The 11611-nt window shown below is 42.6% G+C and overlaps 1 protein-coding gene across 1 annotated transcript; it reads right to left on the reverse strand.

Moving 5' to 3' along the window:
• Positions 1–3227: 3227 nt before the first annotated feature.
• Positions 3228–10415, reverse strand: ALDH5A1 (aldehyde dehydrogenase 5 family member A1). The gene is made up of 10 exons (XM_036395946.2): positions 10103–10415; positions 9891–9974; positions 8790–8960; positions 8538–8654; positions 7965–8108; positions 6955–7098; positions 6104–6262; positions 4628–4797; positions 3838–3896; positions 3228–3685 (listed from the first exon to the last, which is right to left on the reverse strand). The coding sequence occupies exons 1-10, from the start codon at positions 10397–10399 to the stop codon at positions 3480–3482; spliced, it is 1551 nt and encodes a 516-aa protein (XP_036251839.2). The 5' UTR covers positions 10400–10415; the 3' UTR covers positions 3228–3479.
• Positions 10416–11611: the final 1196 nt, after the last annotated feature.

An 11611-nucleotide genomic window follows, 5' to 3' on the forward strand; every position in this document is an offset into this window, starting at 1 on the left:
TAATAGCAGTAGCCTTCCCCCATCCCAGTTGAGTAAGGGGTGCAGCAGAAGATAATGGACATGATTCCAACACAACTTCAGCCAAGTTGTGCTAAGCAGCTTTGGCACTCACTGATTAACTGACTAAACCACCAGCTTCTCATGGTTCTTCTTGAAAGGACCTAAGCAGGAAATTTTGACCTAGAAACCCTTTAAACACATGCTAAAATGTAACTTAGGGCTTCTAAACACCATACTTAAATATTTAAGATAGCTAAGTTGTTAATATCTAGTAGAACAGGTAAACATAGTTTCTTTAGAGTTCATGACACAGAGAAGTCAGGCAGTGGGGGTGTGTGTGGGGATGTGTGTGTGTTTGTGAAACAGCTGTTTAAAGAGTAACTTAGGAAAATGAACTGGAACTTGGCCATGACTGTGTCAAGATGGAAATTTAAACAGTTTCTCAGGCTTCAAGACTGTTTTAAATAAACAGAAGTAAAAGAGCTCCAAAAATTCTATTTCAAATCTTAACAAATGAAATAAAGAATTATGCATGTAATCACATTACAGAAGCAGGGAAGACACTCTGATCTGTTTTGTGATAAAAATGTTTGACTCAGCATAAAAGACTGGCAATACAAAATGACTGATGGCATATTACTGTGCCCAAGTAGTCTCATCTATCTGATTTAGATTCAAGGGACTCTAATTGGGGGTATGGAAATCTTACACTATATCAACATGTGGATGCAAAGAAGTGCTGTCTTTTCCAGTGATAAAGATGTCAGAAGAAAATCTCTGTAAATCTGAGAGATTGAATTTAATGTGGCTACTGTAAATTCATCAATTCAGCACTGAATAATGTAATAAACCACAAAATCTGATGCTTTCACAGAAGTTATTTATTAACTGAAAACATTTTTTTTAATCACAGTTTTAATATCCAGGAATTGCTAAACTAACACGGGTGCAATCAACACAACTGAGGTGTGAGAATTCAAGTAAGTCTTCTGTTGAAGAATCCCAGCTTTTGCTATGAAGATAACTTTGATTATTCTGTGCTTAACTGATGTAGACTTTACTGACATGAGGATATTAGCTGGGATCCAACCACAATCCCATCTAGACAAAAGTATCTCTTAAGTTTCTTACAAACATTATCTTTAATTATTGTTTGTGCTTGTTATCAGGCATTGTAAAAAGTATTATTTGCAAAAAAAAATTAAACACTCATTAGAAGTGCCATTATCAGAAAAGCACATTAAAAGGCATTAAGATTTTAAATGTACCAATGCATTATCAGTAACTTGTAGTGAAGAGAGCAAGGGTTAAATAATTTATCCTCCAACTGCGCTGTCCCAAGAAGTACACTCATGTTAAATACTACACTGTCATACGCTGCAAGTAAGATGATTTTAATTTTGACCTTATACAGTTCACAGGCAGATACAATTGAATTTCAGTGGCAGATATTCTACCTGTGTACAATACCTGTAACTATTCCTGCATCACTGTGTTGTGGAAGCTGGGCACCTAGGTGTGACCTTCTTTTACCCTGTTGTTTTTTCCAATTAATACTAAACACATCAGTAGCCAAGGCTTGCAAGCTTTCTCCTGTATCCCCCAAATTCAGGCAGCCTGTGTGCTCAACTGAGTTATCTTAGAAGTTGGGCATAGGAAAGTTTCTTGCAACTAGTGTAGAAAGAGGCCATCCTTTTTGTGTTTTTGACAAGCACAGATAACAGTATTAAAGTCCTCACTACTACAAATACATGGGTTTGGTGAATTGGGATTTACTGGAGGGGCAGTAAGTATCCTTTAACTGCCCTTCAGTTGGCATGATGCACACAGTACTGACAGACCCACCTGGTCTCAACTGCTACACAAATACAACCATAAAAAATATTTAAAAATAAGGAGTAGCAGTCAATGCTACTTTATGTGCGCTTTAAACAAAAACCCTGTGTAACTCTGTTCCAGCTTGCTCTCGCTCCCTCTAAGTCTTGTGTTACCTGGTACCTCTTTGCCTGATGGGATAAAAATATTTTAAAGTATTTCATTTTAAAGGGTACATTCATTACTTTATAGGAAGAAGGATTTCATTGCCTTCTTTTATTTATTTTTAATAATGAACACAAGAAACAAAATTTATTCCACTTAACTTCTGCCGTGCTGATTTATTCACCAAATTAACATTGCACATTTAAAGTGCTTTGTTTGACTGCCATTAAAATGTTTTCAACAACATTGTTTATTTCATACTGAGGAAGCCTTACATCATCTTTTGAAAATGACAGAATAGTGAGGTCAAGCCAAAGGTCAAAGCCTCACCTCTAACCACCACTATTTAAAGCTTTATTAGGTCACAAATGAGCCATGTTCAAAGGTTTTTAAACCTTCCTCCCTAATGGACCTTCACCTGTGTAACCACAAATCCAATTCAAGACACAAACCAATAGGGATGGTTATCTGCTCCTGTTCTTTGAAGGGGGTGAGTTATGTTCCTATAGACACTCAGCAATATTTACATCAGGGACTGTACTTCTACCCAAGGAGAGTCATGGTCTTTTTATGGAAGAGAGGGAGTTTATCACCACTTGTGCTTTCTTCACACTGCCCTTATAGTCTCCCCTTATAATTCTGCAAGTTGTTCCTGTGAGTATCTTATCTTCCTCCTGCTTCTCACTAAGCTAGCAATTCTTTGACCTGGGCTGTCCTGTTCCCAGGACTGCTGGGGCTAACAGGCATCAAACAAGGGCTATATTTCATCCTAGACATGCAAGCTGTTAAGGCCCAAGTACACTTCTTTGCTCAAAAACCTAAAGCAGCCTTGCAGTCAGCATTAACAGTGCTGAAAAAGCTGTCTGTCAGCCTATGTGGATGCCTAGATATAGCTCAAAACAATTCCTCACCTTTTGTAAGCAGCAGATTTCTCCCATACTAAAAAACAAAACCAAAAAACCACCAACAAAAAACTCCAACCAATCAAAAAAAAACCCCCACAAAAACAAAAAACCCACACACTTGCTTCTAAAAAAGGTCACATAACACATTAGAAAGTGTGAGTATTTACAAAAAATTCTAAAGGGAGACTGCCATCCCAAAGCCTCCCTTATCCACACTGAAATACTAAAGGTAGTAAAAAATGGTGGTCTGGTTTCACTTGCTATAGGTCACAACCTGTTTTCATTATGCACCAGTCTCAAAGTTCTCCCAGTTACACAGGGATAATCCAAGAACAATAAATATACATCCCTACTCTTTACTAAAAATAATGAACATTGTGATCACATTGCTGAAAAACTGGGTGTATAAACAAAGGTTATGTAAAAACATTTGGCAGCACAGAATACTGTAGATATCTCTATACACACACAGGACAGGGCTGATTAGTTCTAATGAAGGTAGAGGTTGCATTCATACATATTTCTGGCTCAGGAAGCTTATAAAAACAACAGCACTCTTTCCCAAGTTGTAGGGATTGTGCTGTTTGAAGGCTTTTATAATCCCCCAAAGCAGACATATTTTATTTCTAAGTATTCATCGATGCCGTATTTTGAGCCTTCTCGCCCTAAGCCAGACTCCTTTACCCCACCAAAAGGACACTCTGCTGAGGAGATTATGCCTTCATTAACACCAACCATTCCAACCTCCAGCTGTTCTGCAACTCTCCAGATCTGGGCTGGATCTTGGGAGTAGAAATATCCTGTTGTGCAGACACAGAGATACAGGAATGAAAATCAGTAAGGAACAATTGCAGAAGACTGAAAAAGAGACTTAATGACATTCAAAATCATCACCGACAGCATTAAAGCTCACCAAAGCGCAGAAATACATTTATCTGACAGAGAAGCATACCTGCTAAACCCACATTAGCTGCATTTGCTATAGCAACAGCTTCTGCTTCAGTCTCAAATCTGTCAATAGAAAGAGAAAAAACAAAAATGAGGCCCACAGTTCACCGGCTGTCTTGCTGACTTACTGACAAGAAGCAGTCTTATCGAGAATTAAAATGTCAATTTATTTTTCTCAAAAGTGTACATTAACATTCATTTTGAAACACTGAAGGGTCTACCTTTTTCTCTGAATTTAAACTGCAGTTAAGTAGTTAAGATTGCCTTTATCCCCCTGAGGTAGCTGGATGGTACCAAGACATTTACTTCACATGGGTTAGCCTACCTATTTCCCCAACTACACAGCACTCTCAAGTCTGAGAGATAATTGTATGTTCTTCCATCACATCCAATTAGTCTGCACAAAGGCAGGGAAGGCTTTAAGGGCGAACAGACAGCTCCAACTCATCCTCTGTCAAAAAAGCTTAGAACTAGCAAATCACATGACAAACTCAAAAGTCCTGTCTCCTATTTCATACTACAGATCATGAATCCAGGTTTTGCTGCTATCTAGCCTTGCTTAACCATTGAGATACTTTAATTTTCAAAAAGTTGCAGAGATGCTAAGATCAGGTCAAGAAAAAGAAACAAACAAGCCACAGATCCACAGTATGTTTTCACACGTGTACCCCAATCTTTTTACAAGACTTGTATGATCATACAAAAATACTTTCTTGTCTTTCAAATTTTGTTTATTCAAAATAATCTTTCATTGTTTAATTGTTAATTTTAATCTGTAGAATTAATAATCTTACCTGATAACTGGTGCTAAAGGGCCGAATGTCTCCTCTTGGGTGCAAAGCATTTTTGTTGTAACGTTAGTAAGTAATGTTGGCTCAAAGAAATTCTTCCCCAACCTGTGTCGTTTCCCTCCAGTCACAACAGATGCTCCTTGAGAAACTGCATCCTTAATGTGTTTCTCTACCTGAGGTATGCATAACAAAAGTTAAAAGTCAGCATTTAAGAATGAGCAATAATACATTTCCAACTGAAGAAATAATACTCTCCCAATATTTAAGAGAAAATTTTGAAGAGAGGTTTACACTTCGCAGAGGATCATTTGCAATATTATCTAATTTCTCTTCGATTCTTGTTTCTCTCAGTCTGACATTATTTCAGAGGGATAATTATGAATGTGGTCCCCAGCCCACTTTTCTGTAGAAATTAAAAGCCTACACCTAATATGAGAAAAAGTCTTTACAGGACTAAAGACTGAATCTTCTATCAGTGATCAAGCACTACGGAAATGAAGTGTATGACTGCCATGGAAAGAGAAACAACTCTCAAGATGGAACTGGAGAGAACATTTTCCTACATCTATGATTCTACTCAGCCCCAATATTTACAATTCATCTAAGGACAACAAAGCAATAAGAAAACTAAAGCAGCAATCCCTACCTAGAATACTGTCCTTTGAAATTACAGAAAGTGACTAGATAGAGTGTTTATTTGTACATATAGTTGTACCTGATACACGTACTACACTTTTGTGATGCAAGAAGGGAAGACATGAAGGAAAGAAATTCAAGGAGTATATCCTCTGTCTCCCAAATAACTGAGTATTTTCCCGTTCTTTTATAAAGAGAATCCGGCAGCATTCATGTGTGATGGATTCAAACCAAGCCTGCGTGCAACTGAGCTGTAATATCTTACAAAGTATGGGCCACTTGACTCAATAATCTTTAGCCTTAGGAAAAGTGAAATATTATAAAATATGTGACTTTAAGGATTTTTTTAAAAAATAAATATTCCTGGAGTTGCAGGTCACCCAAAACAGAAGACCCAAGCCATGCACATGAAGTTTCAAGTATCAAGAGTTCTGGTATTTTTAACCCTGAGAAATTATTCTGCCTAGCTTTTGCCAAAAAAAACCACTGTTCCTCAAAAGCACTTGTCAATCACAGTGCTTCAGAACTGCAGGATCACTGTACAGCTCTCACAGTGTATCCAATTTCAGTGAATGGTCTTGGGAACAGCTAGGGAGTAATCAGGAGCAATCAGTTGCTCCTAAAGGAGGCCTCTCCCTTAAAGGAAACAGAGGGATGTTACATGAACTGTCCACATCTGTTTGTCTATACGTACACATGGACTTGGGGGACAGAACACACTTCCAGCCACACTGCAAATATGCTTTAATAAAACAAGGGAAAAAAAGGTGAAACATAAATGTAGTTATTTTATGGATCATAAAAAGAAAATTAGAATGTTAAAAATTATATATTTACTTATACCTTCTCCACTGCTTTTTCATTGATTAGTGGTCCTTGGGTAGTTTTTGCATCAAATCCATTTCCAACATGTAGTTCTTTGTCTATAGCTTTAGCAAACTTTTCCACAAATTCATCATGAATTCCCTTTTGCACGAGGAAACGGTTTGTGCAAACACAAGTCTGAAAACAAACAAGATAAGACAAAACCACGTTAGTTTATGTTGTATTTAATCCATCTATTAATTCATTCTGGCCCTCATACCACAGAATCAGGTTACTACACTGATGTCCCCTGCCTCTCCTCCCTCATCCTAAGCTGTTACCCAACAAAGCCATTTCTTTCACCTCCCATTTCACTTCAGAAATACAACTTCAACAAGCTGTCAGTGGGTGTGTGAAGTATGTCACACTGCCTAGTTGCTTACACTGGGGAAATGTTTGTTGAGTTTTGTGGACTCAGATACATGGATCAACCAAGGTCCAGAAGCTGCATGAAATACCTTCTAATTAGACTGCAGAATGCTGGACTGAGCAGCAAAAAGTCAAATCACACTTAGTGGTCAGGGGTCTTTTTTTCTAACTCCTTTATTATCTGAGTTTGAGTTTGCTTTCTTCCTGAAAGTCGTTTATAAGTGCTTTCAATGGTCTATTTATTTGTGCTACCCCTTTGCTCTGACAAAAATATATGGGATTTAAGTGTCGCTGTTTAGACTTACTGGTAACTGGCTTTAGTGCCCAGAACCATTTGTGAGTTCAGGACCCTTCTCACAATGAAGTGTTCTGTGCTATCCTTTTACATAAAATAGCTTATTTACAGCTTAAACTTTATGTACAGCTCTTCACTGTCTAGAAACAAGGACAAAGATTCTCACCTGTCCTGAGTTTCTATACTTAGATGCAAGGGCTCCTGCAACAGCCCGGTCTACATTGGCGCTGTCGAACACAATAAAAGGAGCATGTCCTCCAAGCTCCATGGAAACTCTCTTCACAGTGCCAGCTGCATGTTTCAGCAAGATCTGCAGGCAAGAGAAGAGACACACACATCTGTACCTCTAACAGATGTGAATAGTGGAATCGTGGATGCAAGGGAGTGAAAAATTAACTCTGGCAAGGAAATAATCTGCATCTTCTCTACAATGTTAGACCATCTCCTATGGCAAAAGCAACTTTATCCATTAAAATCCTTAAAGATGAAATGCTGGCCAAGGACTAATGGAGAGAAAGATTTTGATCAACTTCAGGTCAGGTTAAGCTTTTATACACTAATATTGTCAAATTTTTTTGTTCTTTTTTTTTTTTTTTTGGTAATAAAATCTTGACTACTCTTACAAAAGTTTTCCAAGATCTGACAGAATTTGGTATTATGATTTGCCTTGATACCAGACTTTTGCTTCATTCTGCATACAGCCATCCTAGAGAACTGTCTTTTTGTAGCCACACTCTGCAATTTTAGTGATTCAATTAGAGATGCTGACAAGATTGCTTATTGACTACAGTTGATAGCAGAGATTCCAGGGTCTCACTCCTCTAATACTTTCTCTCAACTGCTGAAGCCATTCTTGAATGGCACTATGAAACTCAGTTTCAGTGCTCTTATTAGTATGTTGTCACCTTATGATATAAACCAAGGACATCGTGTACAGGACTGTTCACATTATGGTTTAATAAAGGGCAATTATCAAGAATTACAGACAGGCATTCTTCTGTGAAGTACTGATGCTAAGACATATAAGCAGTATCTCAAGAGGTACACAATTATTTGGACAATCTGTGTACAGTAGCCAGAAAAGAAGGCTCTGTATAAAGGCACACACTTTCCCCCCCTACCTTTCTACTATAACCACAGTAATAATCTTCAAGGGTATTCTGTCCACGTATGTACCTTTCCTGTTGCTGTAGAGCCAGTAAAAGATATTTTGGATACCAATGGATCAGTGCATAAAACTTCCCCTACAGCTGCTGTCTGTTGTCTGGAACAAGGGACAACATTATACACTCCTGCTGGGATTTCAGCCTGGTTTGCAAGCTGCAACAAAAGAAAAACAGAATTTGCATAATTAGTGCATTTTGTAAGAGGAATGGTCACTTAATGATTGTTCACTGTTTTGAAGAAAAGTCTGTAAGTCAATGGAAGCCAAAAGGACTCAGCACAACCAGGAACAGGTGCCACAGGTGCTTAAGAGAGAACCTTTGCTCTGGTTTAAGCTGTGTTCAAAAGAACTAAATTAAAGATATAAGGATATTTTGAGTATCAAAATGGCCTGATACACTTTGAGGCTCTAGACCATATTAGAGGCAATTTGCAAAGATTGTCAATAGACTAAAATACCTGCATCAAGTCAATTTGTCCTTTCTTCATATATGAAGCTGGCCAGAGCTACCTTCCAAGCCCATCTGGTTCTCTGTTTACACTATCAGTCTACTGTTGAGGTAAAGCTTAGTACTGAAAGCTCACCTCCCCAAGAGCTAATGCTGATAAAGGTGTGTCCTCTGCAGGTTTCACCACGACTGTACAGCCAGCTGCCAGAGCTGCACCAACCTTCCGGGTAATCATAGCGCTGGGAAAGTTCCACTAGGAAGAGAGAAAATAGTACAGTCAAAGTTGGGAAAATTTTGCCTCCTGTTTTTGCAGAAGTAAGTGACATTTTGAACTGGGGGGCTGAGCTGAAAACCTTTATGTGACTCAGAAGAGCTCAGATATGCTTACTGGAGTTATAATGGCTGCCACTCCCACTGGCTGCTTCAGCACCAGGACTCTTCTGTCCTTTGCAGATGCTGGAATAACATCACCATAAATCCGTCGAGCCTCCTCTGCAAACCACTCCAGAAACGAGGCTGAATACGTGATTTCACCCTGTGCTTCTTTCAGAGGCTTCCCCTTTGATTAAATCAGAGTGAAGATACATTGTAAGCAGCAAACAGAAGCAATACAAACAAATTCAAGTAATTTTGGAGTTTCTCTTCTTGTCAGAGTATTTTATGATCCCCTCCCTCTGACACACACTGTAATCTCCAGCAAGGATTATATGATTGCAGCAGCAATAGTTCTGTGGATTTGATATACCATCATTGTATAGTCAATAATTTGTATTGCTGTGCCTGGATTCATACCTGCCCAGGACAAGGAAGAGAAACAGCAAATGTAGTATGTATTTATTTACAAACTCCAACTTAGCTGCTATTACCACTCTGAAGAAAGACACAAATCATGGCAAAACAGTTACAAGCTTATCCCAGGGTTATTTGTTTTGGGAATATTGCTTTGGACCACCCCCAGGTCTGATCCAGTGGACTGCATGACCATTAGCAGCTGAGAGACAACAGAGGAGCTGCTGAAGAATCTTCCAGCAAGGTTTGGTCCAAAAGGATACCAGTTTGTGAGCTCCCAGACTACTCAGTGATACACACTGTACGAATCCAACTTGGAGACTTGCATGATTTTTCCCAGTCACAAACATTTCTGCCACGGGGACCATGGTTCAGGTGGATGTACGCTTTTGCATGCCAAGAAGCACATCATGGGTCTGGATTCCTCTGATTAGGTACTACCGTTATCAAACCAACGCACTTATGTTTGTCCGGAGGAGAAATGTTTGAAACGTCACCCACCGACCTAGCAGGGCAATGTGAGTGCACAATATGCCCAAGGTTATTAAAAAGGACATGATGGCAAACTGGTGAAGCACGCAAGGAGAGGCTTGATGGCTGTCCCTTTTACTTGTGACCCTTTTCACCTGCCTGTGTTGTTTTCCCAGCGCGAGTGCCAGCACGGGGCAGTGCCCGTGCCCACCCCCGCCGCCCCACTCACGTTCTCGGCTGTGATGATCCGCGCCAGCTCCTCCTTGTTCTCCATCATCAGCTCGTACCATCTGCGGAGGCGCGCACTCCTCTCCTGGGAGGAGGGAGAGACAAGTCTGCCGCGGCCGCCGCACGAAGGGACGGGGAAGCGAAGCCCCGGGAGACCCGATCGGACCGGACCGCCCCGGGGCCCCCTCGCCGCCACCTCCCGCGGCCGCTCACCTTGGCGGGGAGGCGGCCCCAGGCGGCGCCGGCTTCGTGCGCGGCCCGCACAGCCGCCCGCGCCTCGGCTGCCCCGCAGTCGGACACCCGGCCCAGCTCCTCGCCGCTGGCCGGGTCCTGCACGGGGAAAGCGGCGGCCGTCTCCACCCATCGGCCGCCCACCAGGCCGCCCTGGCGCACCAGGGCGGCGGACAGGGCCTGGCTGGCGGCCCGCACCGGCCCCGGGGCGAGCGGCGCGGGGCGCAGCAGGAAGCGGCGGCGGGCGGCGGCGGCGCCCCGCGGCAGGAGGGTGGCCATGGCCGCGTTCGGCGACAGGCGGTGGGCCCGGCACGGCCCGCCCGCGCCGCCCCGGAGGAGGAGCTGCCGAGGGGCTGGGCCAGAAGCGGCGGCTTGGCGGGGAATCGCAGCCCGCGGCACCCGGCCCCGGGGCAGCCGGTGCGCCCTGGCAGGAGTGGGAGCGTAGCCGGGGGGTGGGGGCGGGAGGGGGCTTCTGCTTCCCGGAGCCTCGTGTCCCACACCCCATCGAGAGCCCCGCTTCGTAGGGAGAGGGGAGGCCCAGAGTCACAGAGTACCCTGTGGTGGAAGAAACGCTCAGGGATCATGGAAGTCCAGCTCCTGGCCCTGCACTGCACACGCCAGGTGTCACACCATGCGCCTGAGGGCGTTGTCCAAATGCTTCTTGAACTCTGTCAGGCTTGGTGGTCTGACCGCTTCCTTGGGGAGCCTGTTCCAGTGCCAAAGCACCCTCTGGGTGAAGAACCTTCCCCTAATTCCCAACCCAAACCACCACTGACACAGCTTCATGCCATTCCCTCGGGTCCTGCCACTGATCACCACAGAGATCAGTGTCTGCCCCTCCTCTTCCCTTCGTGAGGAAGTTGCAGATTGCAATAAAGTCTCAGGGTTCTCAGTCTCCTCAGGCTAACTTGTGCTTAACTGCAGGAGCACTGGCCCCTGGGAGCCTGTGAGCACTGGGTCCCATGGCAGCTGGTCCCATCTCGCTGGGGACTGCTGTGGCTGTGGCACATGCATGAAGGGTGGCTGTGAAGCGCAGGGTGTCCAGCCTCTGCAGCCGGAAGTTCATAGCAGTACACTTGGCAGGAGTACTTCCATGGGTCTCCCATGTATCAGCTGGGCTTCCAATACTGACCACAGGACCCAGACTTGAGTGCGCAGTATCCTGTCAGCTCACCAAAGGTTATGAATTTGTATCACCTGCAACTCAGGAGCTAGTGTTTTTCTATTGACATTGCTTTAGCAGTTCGCTTTAATTTCCTTTGTGAAATGGGATGTAGTTACTGTAAGGAAAGCACAGCATGAGCTGGACAAGCTCTGAGAGGATACTCTTTGCCATGCTGTTGGATTTGACAAAAATCTCACTGCTGCTGTGCAGTGATGTACAGATTACACTGCTCAAACCCCACAGATATTACAGAGTTCAAGTGGGAAGAATACCCACAGTTTATTTCCTTCTTTATAAAAATCACTTTATTTGCAGTAAAAGAAAGC

Source organism: Molothrus ater, chromosome 1 (assembly GCF_012460135.2).
Source record: "Molothrus ater isolate BHLD 08-10-18 breed brown headed cowbird chromosome 1, BPBGC_Mater_1.1, whole genome shotgun sequence".
Lineage (NCBI taxonomy): Eukaryota > Metazoa > Chordata > Aves > Passeriformes > Icteridae > Molothrus > Molothrus ater.